The sequence below is a fragment of the Coregonus clupeaformis genome, chromosome 39 (assembly GCF_020615455.1).
Source record: "Coregonus clupeaformis isolate EN_2021a chromosome 39, ASM2061545v1, whole genome shotgun sequence".
In the NCBI taxonomy this organism is placed as follows: domain Eukaryota; kingdom Metazoa; phylum Chordata; class Actinopteri; order Salmoniformes; family Salmonidae; genus Coregonus; species Coregonus clupeaformis.
Window position 1 is genome coordinate 6,212,970 of NC_059230.1, and position 25,000 is coordinate 6,237,969.

Consider the following 25,000-nt stretch of genomic DNA (forward strand, 5'->3'; position numbering starts at 1 on the left):
AGTATAGCACTCAACAGTAGACTACAGTATAGTACTCAACAGTAGACTACAGTATAGCAATCAACGGTAGACTACAGTTTAGTACTCAACAATAGACTACAGTTTAGTACTCAACAGTAGACTACAGTATAGTACTCAACAGTAGACTACAGTATAGCAATCAACGGTAGACTACAGTATAGTACTCAACAGTAGACTACAGTACAGTGTAGTACTCAACAGTAGACCATACCCAGTACAGTATAGTACTCAACAGTAGACTACAATACAGTACTCAACAGTAGACTACAGTATAGTACTCAACAGTAGACTACAGTTTAGTACTCAACAGTAGACTACAGTATAGTACTCAACAGTAGACCATACCCAGTACAGTATAGTACTCAACAGTAGACTACAATACAGTACTCAACAGTAGACTACAGTATAGTACTCAACAGTAGACTACAGTTTAGTACTCAACAGTAGACTACAGTATAGTACTCAACAGTAGACTACAGTATAGTACTCAACAGTAGACTACAGTATAGTACTCAACAGTAGACTACAGTATAGTACTCAACTGTAGACTACATGGGGGGGGCAGAGTTAGAACTCATTACAGGTTAATAATCATTCAGTGAACTGTAGCATCATCAGCCGTGCAGGGATTAAAGCCAGACCTGGACAGACATACAGACGTACACACACACACACACACACACACACACACACACACACCTACACACCAGGCCTGGACCAACCTGCCACCATCTGGCCTTAGTTACGGAGCATGCTCATTATGGGCTGTCCTGTTGTTAGTGGAGACGGTTGGCAGGGTGCTCCGCAACAGCAGACGGCAAGGGGCAGAGACTGATGATAGGGATAGCTGCTCAGCCACACACACACACACACACACACACACACACACACACACACACACATAGGCAGGCACACACACACACACACACACACACACACACACACACACACACATAGGCAGGCACACACACACACACTGGGTATGGTTCCAGACAAAACAGAGGGATATTCTGTCAAGCAGAGGAATGAGAGATGACTTGGGGTCAAATGGCACCCTATTCCCTATATAGTGCACTACTTTTTACTAGAGCACTGGAGCCTGGTCTAAAGTAGTGCACTGCATAGGGAATAGGGTGCCATTTGGGACGCATATTTTGGACCAATAAAGACCCGACCGGACTGCCAGATCAGACACCCAAGCAGAAATTATATTAAGAGGGAACGGATTCATCTGAACAGGCAATATGGTGTCTGGGGGTTTGGGAGAGGGAGGGGGGGAGGGAGGGAGGGAGGGAGGGAGGGAGGGAGGGAGGGAGGGAGGGATAGTAATAAGCTTCTGGCTAGACAACCTGGTCTCAGAGCATTTCGTATTATTCTGTATGTAAATACTAGACACCCCATTTAGTATGATGTGTTAACGTTTGGTAACATAAGACAGATGGTTACTTAAGGCAAAAAATGAAAGGAAGGTTGTTGGTCGGGGTGGTTGGGGTGGATGGGTAATAATGCCAATATCTAGCAACCCGAAGTTTTCAAGTTCAAATCTCATCACGGACAACTTTAGCAACTTTTCAACTACTTACCACTTTTTAGTTACTTTGCAACTATTTAGCATGTTAGTTAACCCTTCCCCTATTACTAACCTTAACCCTTTACCTAACCCTTCCCCTATTACTAACATTAACCCTTTACCTAACCCTTCCCCTAACCTTAACCCTTTACCTAACCCTTCCCCTAACCTTAACCCCTTACCTAACCCTTCCCCTAACCTCAACCCCTTACCTAACCCTTCCCCTAACCTTAACCCTTTACCTAACCCTTTCCCTAACCCTAAGCTAACCCTTAACCCTTTACCTAACCCTTCCCCTAACCCTAACCCTTTAACCTAATTCCTAAACGTAACCCTTAGCTTAACTCTAACCCCTAACATATCAAACATTTTGCAAATTCGTAACATATTGCACATTTACAAATTCAAATCAAATCAAATCAAATTTTATTGGCAACATGCGCCGAATACAACAGGTGCAGACATTACAGTGAAATGCTTACTTACAGCCCTTAACCAACAGTGCATTTATTTTTAACATAAAAAAACAACAACAAAAAAAAAGTGTTGAGAAAAAAGAGCAGAAGTAAAATAAAATAACAGTAGGGAGGCTATATATACAGGGGGGTACCGGTGCAGAGTCAATGTGCGGGGGCACCGGCTAGTTGAGGTAGTTGAAGTAATATGTACATGTGGGTAGAGTTAAAGTGACTATGCATAAATAATTAACAGAGTAGCAGCAGCGTAAAAGGATGGGTTGGGGGGGCAGTGCAAATAGTCCGGGTAGTCATGATTAGCTGTTCAGGAGTCTTATGGCTTGGGGGTAGAAGCTGTTGAGAAGTCTTTTGGACCTAGACTTGGCACTCCGGTACCGCTTGCCGTGCGGTAGCAGAGAGAACAGTCTATGACTAGGGTGGCTGGAGTCTTTGACAATTTTGAGGGCCTTCCTCTGACACCGCCTGGTATAGAGGTCCTGGATGGCAGGAAGCTTGGCCCCAGTGATGTACTGGGCCATACGCACTACCCTCTGTAGTGCCTTGCGGTCGGAGGCCAAGCAGTTGCCATATCAGGCGGTGATGCAACCAGTCAGGATGCTCTCGATGGTGCAGCTGTATAATTTTTTGAGGATCTGAGGACCCATGCCAAATCTTTTCAGTCTCCTGAGGGGGAATAGGCTTTGTCGTGCCCTCTTCACGACTGTCTTGGTGTGTTTGGACCATGATAGTTCGTTGGTGATGTGGACACCAAGGAACTTGAAGCTCTCAACCTGTTACACTACAGCCCCGTCGATGAGAATGGGGGCATGCTCAGTCCTCTTTTTTTTCCTGTAGTCCACAATCATCTCCTTTGTCTTGGTCAGGTTGAGGGAGAGGTTGTTGTCCTGGCACCACACGGCCAGGTCTCTGACCTCCTCCCTATAGGCTGTCTCATCGTTGTCGGTGATCAGGCCTACCACTGTTGTGTCGTCGGCAAACTTAATGATGGTGTTGGAGTCGTGCCTGGCCATGCAGTCATGGGTGAACAGGGAGTACAGGAGGGGACTGAGCACGCACCCCTGAGGGGCCCCCGTGTTGAGGATCAGTGTGGCAGATGTGTTGTTACCTACCCTTACCACCTGGGGGCGGCCCGTCAGGAAGTCCAGGATCCAGTAACATATTGTACGTTTTAGCAAAACGTAACACATAATACCAATTGTAATTCGTAACATATCGTACGAAATGGTGATGGACATCCACAAATTAATACATACCATACGAAACGTAACACATCATACTAATAGGAGTGTCTCAGATTTACATACAGAATAATACAAAATGCTCTGAGACCAGGTTGGGCTAGATGTTCCCAGGGGCCTTGGGGTATGTGCCGAATACCTCGTTCCAACTTTTTAAATTCAGTTATTGGGACCCCACAGTGTGCAGGCTTTGATTCCAGCACAGCACTAACACACTAAGGGTTAGAGTTCAGACTCACCTTAGCTACTTTAATGATGTCAGGTATATGCAGATAGGCAGCAACAGGTGGAAGACCTTTCCCTATCAGGTAAGCTTCATCAGCTTTCTGTCTGTGGGTTGAAGGGTGTGGCATTTTTACAATGTTACAGTGTTACATTGTATGATCTTGAATGATCTTAGTGGGCAAAACTGGTTGTAATATCGTCAGGTACTCATCGGGTAATATCGTCAGCTAAATAGTCAGGTAGAATTCTGGATAAATAGAACTCCAGGTAAGGCCTACAGTAATCGCCAAAATTATTGGCACCCTTGATAAAGATTAGCAAAAAAAGACAACTTCATGAACTTTACCAAGTACCAGGACATTGTAGCCAATAACCCCAAGCACACTCCAAGCACAAGACCCACAAATAAATGTTTAATTGGCCACAAATTCAACATTTTACAAATGTCTCAGTCTCCGGACTAGAACCCCATTGAAAACCTGTGATTTTCTTACTTGCATTACTTGTTAAAAACAAAATATCTTTCTCTGAGCAATTGTGTTAGTATAAAAAAATCTAATTGTCCAAATTCTTTGAGCATACAATATAGCTCAGTATTTACAATTATTTATTTTATACAGTCTTTTTTTATCAAGGGTGCCTATCATTTCTGGAGGTGACTGTCTATACCTGTGCATCTGTCCTCTATCTTCTTCAGAATAGACAGCCACGGTCCGAATCCCCAACTCAGTACACGCCCTGAACACACGGATAGCTATCTCACCTGGAGAGGAGAGAACAGAAAAGGAGAAGAGAAAAGAAGAGAGAAAGAAACAAAAGTAAGAAAGTAAGAAATAAATAAAGAAGAAAAATAAAATAAAAGAGATATACAGTGCATTTGGAAAGTATTCAGACAACGACCCTAAGCACACAGTCTCTGAATGTCCTTGAGTGGCCCTGCCAGAGCCCGGACTTGAATCCGATCGAACAACTCCGTGCAGCGATGCTCCCCATCCAACCTGACAGAGCTTGAGAGGATCTGCAGAGAAGAATGGGAGAAACTCCCCAAATACAGGTGTGCCAAGCTTGTAGCGTCACACCCAAGAAGACTCAAGGCTGTAATCGCTGCCAAAGGTGCTTCAACAAAGTACTGAGTAAAGGGTCTGAATACTTATGTAAATGTGATATTTCCGTTTTTGATTTTTTTTTATAAACGTGCAATCATTTCTAAAAACCTTTATTTGCTTTGTCATTATAGGGTATTGTGTGTTGATTGATGAGGGGGAAAAAAACAATTTAATCAATTTTAGAATAAGGCTGTAAAGTAAAAAAAAAAAAGTCAAGGGGTCTGAATACTTTCCGAATGCGCTGTAAGTGTTGAGAAGTAGAGTAACAGTAACATGATGTGGTAATACCGTGTTTCTCTACTGTTATCTAATGTGATTTAATGCTCAGTTCATATCATGTCACGAGTAGTGAGCTGGGCTAGGTGTCTGTGCAGCTTTGAGCTGGGCTAGGTGTCTGTGCAGCTTTGAGCTGGGCTAGGTGTCTGTGCAGCTTTGAGCTGGGCTAGGTGTCTGTGCAGCTTTGAGCTGGGCTAGGTGTCTGTGCAGCTTTGAGCTGGGCAAGGTGTCTGTGTAGCTTTGAGCTGGGCTAAGTGTCTGTGCAGCTTTGAGCTGGGCTAGGTGTCTGTGCAGCTTTGAGCTGGGCTAGGTGTCTGTGCAGCTTTGAGCTGGGCTAGGTGTCTGTGCAGCTTTGAGCTGGGCTAGGTGTCTGTGCAGCTTTGAGCTGGGCTAGGTGTCTGTGCAGCTTTGAGCTGGGCAAGGTGTCTGTGTAGCTTTGAGCTGGGCTAAGTGTCTGTGCAGCTTTGAGCTGGGCTAGGTGTCTGTGCAGCTTTGAGCTGGGCTAGGTGTCTGTGCAGCTTTGAGCTGGGCTAGGTGTCTGTGCAGCTTTGAGCTGGGCTAGGTGTCTGTGCAGCTTTGAGCTGGGAAAGGTGTCTGTGTAGCTTTGAGCTGGGCTAAGTGTCTGTGTAGCTTTGAGCTGGGCTAAGTGTCTGTGCAGCTTTGAGCTGGGCTAGGTGTCTGTGCAGCTTTGAGCTGGGCTAGGTGTCTGTGCAGCTTTGAGCTGGGCAAGGTGTCTGCGCAGCTTTGAGCTGGGCTAGGTGTCTGCGCAGCTTTGAGCTGGGCAAGGTGTCTGCGCAGCTTTGAGCTGGGCTAGGTGTCTGCGCAGCTTTGAGCTGGGCTAGGTGGCTGTGCAGCTTTGAGCTGGGCTAGGTGTCTGCGCAGCTTTTAGCTGGGCTAGGTGTCTGTGCAGCTTTGAGCTGGGCAAGGTGTCTGCGCAGCTTTGAGCTGGGATAGGTGTCTGCGCAGCTTTGAGCTGGGCAAGGTGTCTGCGCAGCTTTGAGCTGGGCTAGGTGTCTGTGCAGCTTTGAGCTGGGCTAGGTGTCTGCGCAGCTTTGAGCTGGGCTAGGTGTCTGCGCAGCTTTGAACTGGGCTAGGTGTCTGTGCAGCTTTGAGCTGGGCTAGGTGTCTGCGCAGCTTTGAGCTGGGCTAGGTGTCTGTGTAGCTTTGATCTGGGCTAGGTGTCTGTGCAGCTTTGAGCTGGGCTAGGTGTCTGTGTAGCTTTGATCTGGGCTAGGTGTCTGTGTAGCTTTGAACTGGGCTAGGTGTCTACGCAGCTTTGAGCTGGGCTAGGTGTCTGCGCAGCTTTGAGCTGGGCAAGGTGTCTGCGCAGCTTTGAGCTGGGCTAGGTGTCTGTGTAGCTTTGATCTGGGCTAGGTGTCTGTGTAGCTTTGAACTGGGCTAGGTGTCTACGCAGCTTTGAGCTGGGCTAGGTGTCTGCGCAGCTTTGAGCTGAGCTAGGTGTCTGTGCAGCTTTGAGCTGGGCTAGGTGTCTGCGCAGCTTTGAGCTGGGCAAGGTGTCTGCGCAGCTTTGCCGTGGATCATAAGCTATATAACACACACTACCTTCTAAGTATAGCCATGCCATGCAATGGTATGTCATGAGATCTACGATGCAATAGGATATCGTGTGTAACTCAGATGAATTTGTATGAATTGTAATGTGCTGGGACATACAGTAGACCTTAGGTATTGTCGTATGTTGGGATAGCAATGCCCTCATAATAATATAATGATGGATAAGATGTACTGTAATGTGTTGGGACAAGTGATGTCAGTCATGGCCATAGTTATAATGTCATGTCATGTTGTGGGTGGAGCCTTACCTCTGTTGGCCACCATGACCTTTTTGATTGGTCGATACTCAAGGTTCTGGGGCGACGAGTGGGCAGAGCGAGCGAGAATACACGCCCTCTTTACCGCTAGCAACCCCAGACCCCCTCGACCCACCCCGGCAACACACAGCAACATCCTGGACAGAGAGAGGAGAGAGAGAGAGAGAGAGAGAGAGAGAGAGAGACAGAGACAGAGACAGAGACAGAGACAGAGACAGAGACAGAGACAGAGACAGAGAGAGAGAGAGAGAGAGAGAGAGAGAGAGAGAGAGAGAGAGAGAGAGAGAGAGAGAGAGAGAGAGAGAGAGAGAGAGAGAGAGAGAGAGAGAGAGAGAGAGAGAGAGAGAGAGAGAGAGAGAGAGAGAGAGAGAGAGAGAGAGAAGGAGAGAGAGAGAGAGAGAGAGAGAGAGAGAGAGAGAGAGAGAGAGAGAGAGAGAGAGAGAGAGAGAGAGAGAGAGAGAGAGAGAGAGAGAGAGAGAGAGAGAGAGAGAGAGAGAGAGAGAGAGAGAGAGAGAGAGAGAGAGAGAGAGAGAGAGAGAGAGAGAGAGAGAGAGAGAGAGAGAGAGAGAGAGAGAGAGAGAGAGAGAGAGAGAGAGAGAGAGAGAGAGAGAGAGAGAGAGAGAGAGAGAGAGAGAGAGAGAGAGAGAAGGAGAGAGAGAGAAGGAGAGAGAGAGAGAAGGAGAGAGAGAGAGAAGGAGAGAGAGAGAGAGAGAGAGAGAGAGAGAGAGAGAGAGAGAGAGAGAGAGAGAGAGAGAGAGAGAGAGAGAGAGAGAGAGAGAGAGAAAGAGAGAAGGAGAGAGAGAGAGAGAGAGAGAGAGAGAGAGAGAGAGAGAAGGAGAGAGAGAGAAGGAGAGAGAGAGAAGGAGAGAGAGAGAGAGAGAGAGAGAAGGAGAGAGAGGAGAGAGAGAGAGAAGGAGAGAGAGAAGGAGAGAGAGAGAAGAGAGAGAGAGAGAGAGAGAAGGAGAGAGAGAGAGAAGGAGAGAGAGAGAGAGAGAGAGAGAGAGAAGGAGAGAGAGAGAGAGAGAGAAGGGGAGAGAGAGAGAGAGAGAGAGAGAGAGAGAGAGAGAGAGAGAGAGAGAGAGAGAGAGAGAGAGAGAGAGAGAGAGAGAGAGAGAGAGAGAGAGAGAGAGAGAGAGAGAGAGAGAGAGAGAGAGAGAGAGAGAGAGGGAGAGGGAGAGGGAGAGGGAGAGAGAGAGAGAGAGAGAGAGAGAGAGAGAGAGAGAGAGAGAGAGAGAGAGACCACATCATGAGGAATTGGCTATCCAAAATGGTGATATGTGGAGAAATTACTTTGCAAACCTCTGCAGCAATATAACAAAGAGCCCAGAGCAACAAGATATACAAGAAAAATTACAAATCCTTGAATCAGCAGTCAAAGACTATCAGAATCCTGTGGATACCCCAAATACAGAACAATAATTATTGGAAAAACTATACACTCTCCAACCCAAAAAGTTCTGTGGTGCTGATTTGTATTTTAAATGAAATTATCAAATATACCACAAATTAAAATTGGCTAAACTGAAACTCTTCAACATTACCCTCACTGCAGGTATTTTCCCTTATCAACCAAGGATTGATCACACCAATCTATAAAAAAATTGACAAATTTGACCCAAATATTTATAGAGGAATTTCAGTTAACAGCAACTTGGGGAAAATTCTCTGCAGTATCATAAATGACATATCCTTGATGAACACAAGGTCCTTATCAGAAGCCAGATTAGATTTTTACCAAATTGCTGCACAACAGATCACATTTATACCCTCCACACACTAATTCACAAACAAGTCAACCAAAACAAAGGCAAAATCTACTTATGTTTTGTAGACTTCAAGAAAGTATTTGATTAAATTTAGCACAAGGTTCTTTTTTTTATAAACTAATAGAAAGTGGTATTGGCGGGAAAACATATGATGTTATTAAATCAATGTACACTAAAAACAAATGTGTGGTTAAAATTGGCAACAAGCAAACAGACTTCCTCTCTCAGGGACGTAGAGTGAAACAGCGCTGCTCAATAAAGTCCAACACTATTTAACATCTACATTAATGAATTGGCAAAAACATTAGAAGAATCGGCAGCACCTGGTCTCACCCCACACAACACTGAAATCAAGTGTCTGCTGTACGCAGATGACCTGGTGCTACTGTCTCCCACTAAAGAGGGGTTACAGCAGCATCTACAGCAGCAGACTCTATAGCCACTCCTATCTGTCATATCTTTGATCTGAGCCTAGAGGAAAGTACTTGTCCTCAGGCCTGGAGGGAAGCCAAAGTCATTCCGCTACCCAAGAATGGTAAAGCGGCCTTTACTGGTTCTAACAGCAGACCTATCAGCTTGCTGCCAGCTCTTAGCAAACTGTTGGAAAAAATGGTGTTTGAGCAAATACAATGCTGTTTCTCTGTAAACAATTTAACAACAGACTTTCAGCATGCTTATAGAGAAGGGCACTCAACATGTACTGCACTGACACAAATGACTGATGATTGTGGGAGCTGTACTGTTAGATTTCAGTGCAGCCTTTGGTATTATTGACCATAACCTGTTGTTGAGAAAACGTATGTGTTATGGCTTTTCGACCTCTGCCATATTGTGGATTCCGAGCCATCTATCTAATAGAACTCATAGGGTTTTCTTTAATGGAAGCTTCTCTAATGTCAAACATGTCAAGTGTGTTGTACCGCAGGGCAGCTCTCTAGGCCCTCTACTCTTTTCTATTTTTACCAATGACCTGCCACTGGCATTAAACAAAGCATGTGTGTCCATGTAGGCTGATGATTCAACCATATATGCATCAGCAACCACAGCTAATGAAGTCACTGAAACCCTTAACAAAGAGTTGCAGTCTGTTTTGGAATGGGGTGGCCAGTAATAAACTGGTCCAGAACATCTCTAAAACTAAGAGCATTGTATTTGGTACAAATCATTCCCTAAGTTCTAGACCTCAGCTGAATCTGGTAATGAATGCTGTGGCTGTTGAACAAGTTGAGGAGACAAAATTACTTGGTGTTACTTTATATTGTAAACTGTCATGGTCAAAATATATACAGTGGGGAGAACAAGTATTTGATACACTGCCGATTTTGCAGGTTTTCCTACTTACAAAGCATGTAGAGGTCTGTAATTTTTATCATAGGTACACTTCAACTGTGAGAGACGGAATCTAAAACAAAAATCCAGAAAATCACATTGTATGATTTTTAAGTAATTCATTTGCATTTTATTGCATGACATAAGTATTTGATACATCAGAAAAGCAGAACTTAATATTTGGTACAGAAACCTTTGTTTGCAATTACAGAGATCATACGTTCCTGTAGGTCTTGACCAGGTTTGCACACACTGCAGCAGGGATTTTGGCCCACTCCTCCATACAGACCTTCTCCAGATCCTTCAGGTTTTGGGGCTGTCGCTGGGCAATACAGACTTTCAGCTCCCTCCAAAGATTTTCTATTGGGTTCAGGTCTGGAGACTGGCAAGGCCACTCCAGGACCGTGAGATGCTTCTTACAGAGCCACTCCTTAGTTGCCCTGGCTGTGTGTTTCAGGTCGTTGTCATGCTGGAAGACCCAGCCACGGCCCATCTTCAATGCTCTTACTGAGGGAAGGGAGGTTGTTGGCCAAGATCTCGCGATACATGGCCCCATCCATCCTCCCCTCAATACGGTGCAGTCGTCCGTCCCCTTTGCAGAAAAGCATCCCCAAAGAATGATGTTTCCACCTCCATGCTTCACGGTTGGGATGGTGTTCTTGGGGTTGTACTCATCCTTCTTCTTCCTCCAAACACGGTGAGTGGAGTTTAGACCAAAAGCTCTTTTTTTGTCTCATCAGACTACATGACCTTCTCCCATTCCTCCTCTGGATTATCCAGATGGTCATTGGCAAACTTCAGACGGGCCTGGACATGCACTGGCTTGAGCAGGGGGACCTTGCGTGCGCTGCAGGATTTTAATCCATGACGGCGTAGTGTGTTACTAATGGTTTTCTTTGAGACTGTGGTCCCAGGACCTGGTCATTGACCAGGTCCTGCCGTGTAGTTCTGGGCTGATCCCTCACCTTCCTCATGATCATTGATGCCCCACGAGGTGAGATCTTGCATGGAGCCCCAGACTGAGGGTGATTGACCGTCATCTTGAACTTCTTCCATTTTCTAATAATTGCGCTAACTGTTGTTGCCTCCTCACCAAGCTGCTTGCCTATTGTCTGTAGCCCATCCCAGCCTTGTGCAGGTTAAATTATTATCCCTGATGTCCTTACACAGCTCTCTGGTCTTGGCCATTGTGGAGAGGTTGGAGTTGTTTGATTGAGGTGTGGACAGGTGTTTTTATACAGGTAATGAGTTCAAACAGGTGCAGTTAATACAGGTAACTGCTGGGGCGGCAGGTAGTTAGTGGTTAAGAGCGTTGAGCCAGAACCGAAAGGTTGCTAGTTTAACTCCCCGAGCCGACTAGGTGAAAAATCTGTCGATGTGCCCCTTGAGCAAGGCACTTAACCCTAATTGCTCCTGTAGGTCACTCTGGAAAGACCGTCTACTAAATGACTAAAATGTAAATGTAAATAATGAGGGAGAACAGGAGGGCTTCTTAAAGAAAAACTAACAGGTCTGTGAGAGCCAGAATTTTACTGGTTGGTAGGTGAATAAAAATATACAATGTGATTTTTGGATTTTGGTTTTAGATTATCTCTCACAGTTGAAGTGTACCTATGATACAAATTACAGACCTCTACATGCTTTGTAAGTAGGAAAACCTGCAAAATTGGCAGTGTATCAAATACTTGTTCTCCCCACTGTAGTTGTAAAGATGTCTAGTTAAGCTGCAGTTGGCCCAGAACAGAGCGGCATGTCTTGCTCTTCATTGTAATCAGAGGGCTGATATAAATACTATGCATGCCAGCTCTCTCTTGGCTAAGAGTTGAGGAGAGACTGACTGCATCACTTCTTCTTTTTATAAGGCGGCAGGTAGCGGCAGGTAGCTTAGTGGGTAAGAGCATTGTGCCAGTAACCGAAAAATCTGTCAATGTGCCCTTAAGCAAGGCACTTAACCCTAATTGCTCCTGTAAGTCGCTCTGGATAAGAGCGTCTGCTAAATGACTAAAATGTAAATGTAAAAATGTAAATAAGAAACATTAATGTGTTGAAAATCCCAATTTACATACAGCTCTGACACACACACGTACCCCACCAGACATGCCACCAGGGGTCTTTTCACAGTCCCCAAATCCAGAACAAATTGAAGAAAGCGTACACTATTACATAGAGCCATTATTGCATGGAACTCCGCTGCAGCTCATATTGCTCAAATGAACAGCAAACCTGGTTTAAAAAAACAGATAAAGCAACACCTCACGGCACAACGCCTCTCCCCTATTTGACCTAGATATTTTGTGTGTATATATTGATATGTAAGCTATGTGTGCCTTTTCTAAATGTTTGTAGTTCTGTCCTTGAGCTGTTCTTGTCTATTAATGTTCTGTATTATGTCATGTTTCATGTTTTGTGTGGACCCCAGGAAGAGTAGCTGCTGCTTTCGCAACAGCTAATGGGTATCCTAATAAAATACCAAATACCAAAAACCTAGTTCATCTGCACAGGTTCTGTCAGACCTGGGCACTATCAGTTAACCTAAAAAAAAGGAATATAACAATATTCCAAAAGAGGTCCAGAAATCAGGATCACAAATATAAATTATATTTGGACACAGATCTATTAGAACACACCAAAATCTACACATACCAGTGACTCGCTCAATACGGAAGAGGTCAGATGACACAGATGCTAAGCTACAGGACTGTTTTGCTAGACAGATGGAATAGTCGGATTATTCGATGGATGGGAGAACAATAGTACCGGCTTCATCAATAAGTGCATCGAGGACATCGCCCCACAGTGACATAAGCACTCCCAACCAGAAGCCATGGATTACAGGCAACATCCGCACTCAGCTAAAGGGGTAGAGCTGCCGTCAAGGACGGGACTCTAACTCGGACGCTTATAAATATCCTGCTATGCCCCCCAACGAACTATCAAACAGGCTAAGCGCCAATACAGGACTAAGATGAATCCTAACACCGCGATGCTCGCCGGATGGAAGGGTTGCAAACATTATGGACTACAAAGGGAAGCCCAGCCACGAGCTGCCCAGTGACACGAGCCTACAGACGAGGCTAAATAACGGATATTCGCCCCCAGGTGGTAAGGGTAGTCAACAACAACGCCAGCGATCAACAGGCAGGGAGGAGGAGAGAATAACCTGTCCCTCAACATTATCAAGACAAAGGAGATGATTGTGGACTACAGGAAAAAAAGGAGGACTGAGCACGCCCCCATTCTCATCGACAGGGCTGTAGTGGAGCAGGTTGAGAGCATCAAGTTCCTTGGTGTCCACATTCCTTGGTCCAAACACTCCAAGATAGTCGTGAAGAGGGCACGACAATCCCTATTCCCCCTCAGGAGACTGAACTGATTTGACATGGGTCCTCAGATCCTCAAAAAGTTATACAGCTGCACCATTTAGAGCATCCTGACTGGTTGCATCACCGCCTGGTATGGCAACTGCTCAGCCTCCGACCGCAAGGCGCTACAGAGGGTAGTGCGCATGGCCCAGTACATCACTGGGGCCAAGCTTCCTGACATCCAGGACCTCTATACCAGGCGGTGTCAGAGGAAGGCCCTAAAAATGGTCAAAGACTCCAGCCACCCTAGTCATAGACTATTCTCTCTGCTATTGCACGGCAAGCGGTACCGGAGTGCCAAGTCTTGTTATTGTTATTTTATTGCTGCTCTTTTATTTTTTTACTTTTGTTTATTTAGCAAATATTTTCTTTACTCTTATCTTTCTTAAAACTGCATTGTTGGTTAAGGGCTTGTAAGTAAACATTTCACGGTATTCGGCGCATGTGACAAATACAATTTGATTTGATTTGTATCTAGGACTAAATATCAGCAACACAGGTAGCTTTCACATGGCTGTGAACGAGTTGAGCGACAAAGCAAAAAAAGCATTCTATGCCATTAAAAGGAACATTCTAATCTAAATTTCAAATTAGAATCTGGCTCAAAATGTTCCAATCAGTTATAGAAACACTTGCTCTATTTGGCAGTCGTAAACTTCAATGCAATTTGGCTCTAAACAGACAGTACATGGTGGCAGACTATCTGATCACTGTGACTGGTAGAAAACTGAGAAAAACACTGACTAGATACAGTGAGCACAGTCTGGCTATAGAGACCAATCGTCAAAGACAAACCTGGCTGCCCAGAGACGACAGGCTGTGCTCTGCCCCCGGGGAGAGGTAGAGACAGAGCTGTATTTCCTGTTACACTGTGACAAATAATCAGATCTAAGAGAGGATTTATTTTCCAAAATTATAATTCAGTACAAAGAATGTGAAACTATAGAAGATGAAGAACAAATCTAATATTTATTGGTTGAAAAGCCTAAATGTGCAGTTTGGCAGCCAAATATGTGTCTTCCTGCCACAACCTGAGGGACAGTCAGTGAACAGTGCAATGTAATGTCAATAATAATTCAAATATTTATGTGGATAATTTTTGCTTAATATGTATTTATAATAGTGTTGTAGCTGGAATGGAATCATTTCAAAAAAATTGTGTGGTCCCACCATTTTTGTATATGTATACTATGACAATGGAAGTAATTTAACTTGCCATGTCAATAAAGTCTACTGAATTAAATTGAGAGAGAGAGAGAGAGCACGAGAGAGAGCACGAGAGAGAGAGAGAGAGAGAGAGAGAGAGAGAGAGAGAGAGAGAGAGAGAGAGAGAGAAGAGAGAGAGAGAGAGAAAGAGAGAGAGAGAGAGAGAGAGAGAGAGAGACAGAGAGAGAGAGAGAGAGAGAGAGAGAGAGAGAGCACGAGAGAGAGAGAGAGAGAGAGAGAGAGAGAGAGAGAGAGAGAGAGAGAGAGAGAGAGAGAGAGAGAGAGAATACTGTCTTCTCATGCATTGTTGATTTCAAAAAGCTTTTGACTCAATTTGCCATGAGGGTCTGCTATACAAATTGATGGAAAGTGGTGTTGAGGGAAAAACATACGACATTATAAAATCCATGTACACAAATCCATAAACACAATTTATTTTCACAGGGGGGGGGAGACAGGATGCGTTTAAGCATCCTCTTCAACATATACAGTTGAAGTGGATGTTTAATAATTAGGTTGGAGTATTAAAACTGTTTTTTCAACCACTCCACAAATGTCTTGTTAACGAACTATAGTTTTGGAAGTCGGTTAGGAAATATTTTGCATGACACAAGCAATTTTTCCAAGAATTGTTAAGAAGATTATTTCACTTATAATTCACTGTATCACAATTCCAGTGGGTCAGAAGTTTACATATACTAAGTTGACTGTGCCTTTAAACAGCTTGGAAAATTCCAGAAAATGATGTAATGGCTTTAGAAGCTTCTAAAAATCATTTGAGTCAATTGGAGGTGTACCTGTGGATGTATTTCAAGGCCTACCTTCAAACTCAGTGCTTAACATCATGGAAAAATCAAAAGAAATCAGCCAAGACCTCAGAAAAAAAGTTGAAGACCTCCACAAGTCTGGTTCATCCTTGGGAGCAATTTCCAAACGCCTGACGGTACCACGTTCATCTGTACAAACAATAGTATGCAAGTATAAACACCATGCAGCTGTCATACCGCTCTGGAAGGAGACATGTTTTGTCTCCTAGAGATGGACGTACTTTGGTGCGAAAAGTGCAAATCAATCCCAGAACAACAGCAAAGGACCTTGTGAAGATGCTGGAGGAAACAGGTACAAAAGTATCTATATCCGCAGTAAAACGAGTCCTATATCGACATAACCTGAAAGGCCGCTCAGCAAGGAAGAAGCCACTGCTCCAAAACCGCCATAAAAAAAGCAAGACTGGTTTGCAACTGCACATGGGGACAAAGATCATACTTTTTTGGAGAAATGTCCTCTGGTCTGATGAAACAAAAATAGGACTGTTTGGCCATAATGACCATCGTTATGTTTGGAGGAAAAAAGGGGGTGGGTAGCGAAGAACACATCCCAACCGTGAAGCACGGGTGGCAGCATCATGCTGTGGGGGGTGCTTTGCTGCAGGAGGGACTGGTGCACTTCACAAAATAGATGGCATCATGAGGAAGGAAAATTATGTGGATATATTGAAGCAACATCTCAAGACATCAGTCAGGAAGTTAAAGCTTGGTCGCAAATGGGTCTTCCAAATGGACAATGACCCCAAGCATTCTTCCAAAGTTGTGACAAAATGGTTTAAGGACAACAAAGTCAAGGTATTGGAGTGGCCATCACAAAGCCCTGACCTCAATCCTATAGAGAATTTGTGGGCAGACCTGAAAAAGCGTGCGCGAGCAAGGAGGCCTACAAACCTGACTCAGTTACACCAGCTCTGTCAGGAGGAATGGGCCAAAATTCACCCAATTTATTGTGGGAAGCTTGTGGAAGGCTACCCGAAACATTTGACCCAAGTTAAACAATTTAAAGGCAATGCTACCAAATACTAATGGATTATATGTAAAGTTCTGACCCACTGGGAATGTGATGAAAGAAATAAAAACTGAAATAAATCATTCTCTCTACTATTATTCTGACATTTTATATTCTTAAAATAAAGTGGTGATCCTAACTGACCTAAGACAGGGAATTTATACTAGGATTAAATGTCAGGAATTGTGAAAAACTCAGTTTAAATTTATTTGGCTAAGGTATATGTAATCTTCCGACTTCAACTCTATATCAACGAATTGGCCAAGGCACTAGAACATTCTGCAGCACCCGGCCACAGAAAAGGGAGTTGGTGTTTGTCACCAACCAAGGAGGGCCTACAGCAGCACAGATTTCTGCAGAGATTTTCAGACTGGGACAGTAAATCAGGATAATGGTGTTCCAAAAAGGTCCAGTTGCCAGGACCACAAATACAAATTCCATCTAGACACCGTTGCCCTAGAGCACACAAAAAACAATACATACCTCGGCCTAAACATCAGCGCCACAGGTAACTTCCACAAAGCTGTGAACGATCTGAGAGACAAGGCAAGAAGGGCCTTCTATGCCATCAAAAGGAACATAGAATTCAACATACCTATTATGGATCTGGCTAAAAATAAAGAGAGATTACACAGTTGCAGAATACCTGACCACTGTGACTGACCCAAACTTAAGTAAAGCTTTGACTATGTGCAGACTCAGTGAGCATAGCCTTGCTATTGAGAAAGGCCGCCGTAGGCAGACCTGGCTCACAAAAGAAGACAGGCTATGTGCACACTGCCCAAAAAATGAGGTGGAAACTGAGCTGCACTTCCTAACCTCCTGCCAAATATATGACCATATTAGAGACACATATTTCTCTCAGATTACACAGAGCCACAAATAATTAAAAAACAAACCCAATTTTGAAAAAAACTCCTTATCTACAGGGTGAAATACCACAGTGTGCCATCACAGCAGCAAGATTTGTGACCTGTTGCCACAAGAAAAGGGCAACCAGTGAAGAACAAACACCATTGTAAATACAACACATTTTTATGTTTATTTATTTTCCCATTTGTACTTTAACTATTTGCACATTGTTACAACACTGTATATATACATAATATGACATTTGAAATGTCTTTATTCTTTTGGAACTTCTGAGTGTAATGTTGACTGTTAATATTTATTGTTTATTTCACTTTTGTTTACTATCTACTTCACTTGCTTTGGCAACGTTAACATACGTTTCCCATGCCAATAAAGCTCTTACATTGAAATTGAACTGAGAGAGAAAGAGAGAGAGAGTGTGCGAGAGAGCGAGAGACTGTGAGAGAGAAAGAGAGAGAAAGAGAGAGCGAGAGAGAGCGAGAGAGAGCGAGAGAGAGAAAGAGAGAGAGAGTGTGTGTGAGAAAGAGAGAGAGAGAGAGAGAGAGAGAGAGAGAGAGAGAGAGAGAGAGAGAGAGAGAGAGAGAGAGAGAGTATGTGTGTGAGAGAGAAGGAGAGAGAGAGAGAGAGAGGGAGAGAGCGAGAGGGAGAGAGAGAGAGAAGAGAGAGAGAGAGAGAGAGAGAGAGAGAGAGAGAGAGAGAGAGAGAGAGAGAGAGAGATGCTAAAAAGTAATGGACCACCAGAACAAGCCTTTTGGCTTTTGGCAGCAGTTCCATGAAACTCCCGCAATGAGAGAGGGGAGGGACTGAGGAAGCACCTTTTATGCCTATACCTTTACTTTATAGAACCCCCACACATATTACATTTCATTAACCATTTTACCCAGCACTAACCTCCAACTACCAACTCACACACAACTCACACACACAACACTGTACTCTACACAGGTAGGACACACTCACTTCAAGACTACCACCTCCACACACAATCCAACCTTATCTTATTTTCCACCATAATTTGCAAATAAATTCATTAAAAATACTACAATGTGATTTTCTGGATTTTTTTTTTCTCATTTTGTCTGTCATAGTTGACGTGTACCTATGATGAAAATTACAGGCCTCTCTCATCTTTTTAAGTGGGAGAACTTGCACAATTGGTGGCTGACTAAATACTTTTTTTCCCCACTGTATATAATAATAATAATATGCCATTTAGCAGACGCTTTTATCCAAAGCGACTTACAGTCAATTAGGGTATGATGGTATGATGGGGAGAAGGCTTCAAACTGACTAATAGCCACCTCATTCATCTCACCTCATCTCATTCACCTCATTCACCTCGCCTCATTCACCTCATCGCATTCACCTCACCTCATCTCATCTTATTAGTCTCACCTCATCTCATTCACCTCACCTCATTCACCTCATCTCACCTCATTCACCTCACCTCATCTCATTCACCTCACCTCATCTCATTCACCTCACCTCATCTAATTCACCTCATTTCATTCAGCTAACCTCATCTCATTCAGCTCATCTCATTCACTTCACATTCACCTCACCTCATTAACCTCATCTCATTCACCTCATCTTATTCACCTCACCTCATCTCATTCTCCTCACCTCATTCACCTCATCTCATTCACCTCATCTCATTCACCTCACCTCATCTTATTCACCTCACCTCATCTCATTCTCCTCACCTCACCTCACCTCATTCAGCTCATCTCATTTACCTCACCTCATCTCATTCACCTCATCTTATTCACCTCACCTCATCTCATTCACCTCACCTCATTTCGTTCACCTCATCTCATTCACCTCATCTCTTTCACCTCACCTCACCACATTCATCTCACCTCATCTCAGTAGTTTATCAGCTGTAGATGTGGATGTCTGCCAACTAAACATCATCACAGATACAGTGAGGCAAAAAAGTATTTGATCCCCTGCTGATTTTGTACATTTGCCCACTGACAAAGAAATGATCCGTCTATAATTTTTATGGTAGGTTTATTTGAACAGTGAGAGACAGAATAACAACAAAAAAATCCAGAAAAACTTATGTCAAAAATGTAATCAATTGATTTGCATTTTAATGAAGGAAATAAGTATTTGACCCCCTCTCAATCAGAAAGATTTCTGGCTTCCAGGTGTCTTTTATACAGGTAACGAGCTGAGATTAGGAGCACACTCTTAAAGGGAGTGCACCTAATCTCGACGGGTCTGACCTAGAGTATGTGGACAACTACAAATACCTAGGTGTCTGGTTAGACTGTAAACTCTCCTTCCAGACTCACATTAAGAATCTCCAATCCAAAGTTAAATCTAGAATCAGCCTATTTCGCAACAAAGCCTCTTCACTCATGCTGCCAAACATGCCCTCGTAAAACTGACTATCCTACCAATCCTTGACTTCGACGATGTCATTTACAAAATAGCCTCCAACACTCTACTCAGCAAATTGGATGTAGTCTATCACAGTGCCATCCGTTTTGTCTCCAAAGCCCCATACAAAACCCACCACTGTGACCTGTACGCTCTTGTTGGCTGGTCCTCACTACATGTTCATCGTCAAACCCACTGGGCTCCAGGCCATCTATAAATCACTGCTAGGCAAATCCCCGCCTTATCTTAGCTCATTGGTCACCATAGCAGCACCCACCCGTAGTCTGCGCTCCAGCAGGTATATCTCACTGGTCATTCCCAAAGCCAACACCTCCTTTGGCCGCATTCCTTCCAGTTCTCTGCTGCCAATGACTGGAACGAATTGCAAAAATATCTGAAGCTGAGACTCTTATCTCCTCACTAACTTTTAGTATCAGTTGTCAGAGCACCTTACCGATCACTGCACCTGTACACAGCCAATCTGAAATTAGCCCACCCAACTACCTCATCCCTATATTGTTATTTATTTTGCTCTTTTGCACCCCAGTATCTCTATTTGCACATAATCTCTTGCACATCTAGCATTCCAGTGTTAATACTAATTGTAATTATTTTGCACTATAGCCTATTTATTGCCTTACCTCCATAACTTGCTACATTTGCACACACTGTAAATATATTTTCTGTTGTATTTTTGACTTTATGTTTTTTTTACCCCATATGTAACTCTGTGTTGTTGTTTTTATCGCACTACTATGCTTTATCTTGGTCAGGTCACAGTTGTAAATGAGAACTTGTTCTCAACTGGCTTACCTGGTTAAATAAAGGTGAAATAAAAAATAAAATACAATTGTTACCTGTATAAAAGACACCTGTCCACAGAAGCAATCAATCAATCAGATTCCAAACTCTTCACCATGGCCAAGACCAAAGAGCTCTCCAAGGATGTCAGGAACAAGATTGTAGACCTACACAAGGCTGGAATGGGCTACAAGACCATCGCCAAGCAGCTTGGTGAAAAGGTGACAACAGTTGGTGCGATTATTCGCAAATGGAAGAAACACAAAAGAACTGTCAATCTCCCTCGGCCTGGGGCTCCATGCAAGATCTCACCTCGTGGAGTTGCAATGATCATGAGAACGGTGAGGAATCAGCCCAGAACTACACAGGAGGATCTTGTCAATGATCTCAAGGCAGCTGGGACCATAGTCACCAAGAAAACAATTGGTAACACACTACGCCGTGAAGGACTGGAAATCCTGCAGCGCCCGTAAGGTCCCCCCCGCTCAAGAAAGAACATATAGAGGCCCGTCTGAAGTTTGCCAATGAACATCTGAATGACTCAGAGGAGAACTGGGTGAAAGTGTTGTGGTCAGATGAGACCAAAATCGAACTCTTTGGCATCAACTCAACTCGCCGTGTTTGGAGGAGGAGGAATGCTGCCTATGACCCCAAGAACACCATCCCCACCGTCAAACATGGAGGTGGAAACATTATGCTTTGGGGTGTTTTTCTGCCTAAGGGGACAGGACAACTTCACCGCATCAAAGGGACGATGGACGGGGCCATGTACCGTCAAATCTTGGGTGAGAACCTCCTTCCCTCAGCCAGGGCATTGAAAATGGGTCGTGGATGGGTATTCCAGCATGACAATGACCCAAAACACATGGCCAAGTCAACAAAGGAGTGGCTCAAGAAGAAGCACATTAAGGTCCTGGAGTGGCCTAGCCAGTCTCCAGACCTTAATCCCATAGAAAATCTGTGGAGGGAGCTGAAGGTTCGAGTTGCCAAACGTCAGCCTTGAAACCTTGATGACTTGGAGAAGATATGCAAAGAGGAGTGGGACAAAATCCCTCCTGAGATGTGTGCAAACCTGGTGGCCAACTACAAGAAACGTCTGACCTCTGTGATTGCCAACAAGGGTTTTGCCACCAAGTACTAAGTAATGTTTTGCTGAGGGGTCAAATACTTATTTCCCTCATTAAAATGCAAAATCAATTTATAACATTTTTGACATGCGTGTTTCTGGATTTGTTGTTGTTATTCTGTCTCTCACTGTTCAAATAAACCTACCATTAATATTATAGACTGATCATGTCTTTGTCAGTGGGCAAACCTACAAAATCAGCAGGGGATCAAATACTTTTTTCCCCTCACTGTAGCTTCCTAGGCTAATGTTTCTTCTACTGTCTGAGTGATGCTGATGGATCTGTCTTACAGGCCTCTGCTGCCACTCTGTGATGATAACTGGTACTGCAACCAACAGACCACAGAGATCAATGAGGGCATGAGGGTATGATGGGGAGAAGGCTTCAAACTGACTAAAAGCCTTTGGTTTCAGTGAACACACACACACACACTCAAACACACACACACACACACAAACACACACACATACACAAACACACACACACACTCAAACACACACACACACACACACAAACACACACACACACACACACAAACACACACACACACCCAATCACACACACACACACACAAACACACACACACACACAAACACACACACACTCAAACACACACACACACACACTTAAACACACACACACACCAAACACACACACACAAACACACACAAACACACACACACACACTCAAACACACACACACACACACAAACACACACACACACACACACAAACACACACACACACTCAAACACACACACACACACACACACTCAAACACACACACACACACACACAAACACACACACACTCAAACACACACACATACACACTCAAACACACACACACACACACACACACACTCAAACACACACAAACACACACTCAAACACACACACACACTGTCTTGGCGGGATGGGAGGGGTCAGGTGCTGGTACAGTCTGGCTTTCTGTTATTAACAGGGAACACACACATACACACATTTGCTGTGGAGTTACAAAACACACACACACACACACACACACAGAGAGTCGTAAAGTAACAAAACACGTTCATGTTGTCTAGAATCAGAACCAGCCTGAGAACAGATGTAACACTAACAGTATTCTGGTCAAATCCTTTTTTGTAGCAAACTGTCATGCTGAATGTTAATAACTGTGTCCTTTATATAGCAAACTGTCATGCTGAACGTTAATAACTGTGTCCTTTATATAGCAAACTGTCATGCTGAATGTTAATAACTGTGTCCTTTATATAGCAAACTGTCATGCTGAACGTTAATAACTGTGTCCTTTATATAGCAAACTGTCATGCTGAATGTTAATAACTGTGTCCTTTATATAGCAAACTGTCATGCTGAACGTTAATAACTGTGTCCTTTATATAGCAAACTGTCATGCTGAATGTTAATAACTGTGTCCTTTATATAGCAAACTGTCATGCTGAATGTTAATAACTGTGTCCTTTATATAGCAAACTGTCATGCTGAACGTTAATAACTGTGTCCTTTATATAGCAAACTGTCATGCTGAATGTTAATAACTGTGTCCGTTCTAAAATGTAAATGTAATATCCTAGCAAAACCGAAACCTACTTGAAGGTAACAGCGCTCACTGTTGCCCCTAGTGGCTGGTTTCCATGTCATCTACCAACGTCCTCAGACATGGATGGACGTGGAATACTGACTTGTATCACGGCTGACCTGGCTGGTTAATAACTGTGTCCTTTATATAGTAAACTCAAGGACACTCACAGACTGACTGGTGGTTGTCATGCTGAAGAAGAGACAAATGAAATCAAATCAAATTGTATTGGTCACATGCGCCGAATACAACAGGTGCAGACATTACAGTAAAATGCTTACTTACAGCCCTTAACCAACTGTGCATTTATTTTTAACAAAAAAAGTAAAAATGAAACAACAACAAAAAAAGTGTTGAGAAAAAAAGAGCAGAAGTAAAATAAAATAACTGTAGGGAGGCTATATATACAGGGGGTACCGGTGCAGAGTCAATGCTGCGGGGCACTGGCTAGTTGGAGATAGTTGAAGTAATATGTACATGTGGGTAGAGTTAAAGTGACTATGCATAAATAATTAAATAGAGTAGCAGCAGCGTAAAAAGGATGGGGTGGGGGGCAGTGCAAAATAGTCTGGGTAGCCAGATTAGCTGTTCAGGAGCCTCTTATGGCTTGGGGGTAGAAGCTGTTGAGAAGGTCTTTTGGACCTAGACTTGGCACTCGGTACCGCTTGCAAGTGCGGTAGCAGGGAGAACAGTCTATGACTAGGGTGGCTGGAGTCTTTGGACAATTTTGAGGGCCTTCCTCTGACACCGCCTGGTATAGAGGTCCTGGATGGCAGGAAGCTTGGCCCCAGTGATGTATTGGGCCGTACGCACTACCTCTGTAGTGCCTGCGGTCGGAGGCCAAGCAGTTGCCATACCAGGCGGTGATGCAACCAGTCAGGATGCTCGGCAGTGGTGCAGCTGTAGAATTTTTGAGGATCTGAGGACCCATGCCAAATCTTTTCAGTCTCCTGAGGGGGATAGGCTTTGTCAGTGCCCTTCACGACTGTCTTGGTGTGTTTGGACCAGATAGTTCGTTGGTGATGTGGACACCAAGGATCTTGAAGCAACATACAGTGAGGGAAAAGTATTTGATCCTGCTGATTTTGTACGCTTGCCCACTGACAAAGAAAGTGATCACTCTATAATTTTTAATGGTAGGTTTATTTGAACAGTGAGAGATAGAATAACAACAAAAAAAAATCCAGAAAAACGCATGTCAGAAATGTTATAAATTGATTTGCATTTTAATGAGGGAAATAAGTATTTGACCCCCTCTCAATCCAGAAAGATTCCCTGGCTCTCAGGTGTCTTTTATACAGGTAACGAGGCTGAGATTAGGAGCACACTCTTAAAGGGAGTGCTCCTAATCTCAGTTTGTTACCGTATAAAAGACACCACTCCACAGAAGCAATCAATCAATCAGATTCCAAACTCTCCACCATGGCCAAGACCAAATAGCTCAAGGATGTCAGGGACAAGATTGTAGACCTACACACAAGGCTGGAATGGGCTGGCAAGACCATCGCTAGCAGCTTGGTGAAAAGGTGACAACAGTTGGTGCGATTATTCGCAAATGGAAGAAACACAAAAAGAACTGTCAATCTCCCTCGGCCTGGGGCTCCATGCAAGATCTCACCGTGGAGTTGCAATGATCATGAGAACGGTGAGGAATCAGCCCAGAACTACACGGGAGGATCTTGTCAATGATCTCAAGGCAGCTGGGACCATAGTCACCAAGAAAACAATTGGTAACAAGGCACTACGCCCGTGAAGGACTAAATCCCAGTGCTGCAAGGTCCCCCCTGCTCAAGAAAGCACATATACAGGGCCGCTCTGAAGTTTGCCAATGAACATCTGAATGACTCAGAGGAGAACTGGGGGAAAGGTTGTGGTCGTGATGAGACCAAAATCGAACTCTTTGGCATCAACTCAACTTTCGCCGTGTTTGGAGGAGGAATGCTGCCTATGACCCCAAGAACACCATCCCCACCGTCAAACATGG

At 43.9% G+C, this 25,000-nt stretch overlaps 1 protein-coding gene across 1 annotated transcript in view; it reads right to left on the bottom strand.

Annotated features, from left to right (window-relative positions):
• LOC123482855 (pyruvate carboxylase, mitochondrial-like) overlaps positions 1 to 25,000 on the bottom strand; it is a 202,578-nt gene that overhangs the window by 156,473 nt on the left and 21,105 nt on the right. The window contains exons 2-4 of the mRNA XM_045211804.1: positions 6,736 to 6,881; positions 4,200 to 4,293; positions 3,545 to 3,635 (exon numbers count right to left, since the gene is read on the bottom strand). Coding sequence (XP_045067739.1) covers positions 3,545 to 3,635; positions 4,200 to 4,293; positions 6,736 to 6,880 — 330 coding nt within the window. The 5' untranslated portion in view covers position 6,881. The remainder of the gene's footprint in view (positions 1 to 3,544; positions 3,636 to 4,199; positions 4,294 to 6,735; positions 6,882 to 25,000) is intronic.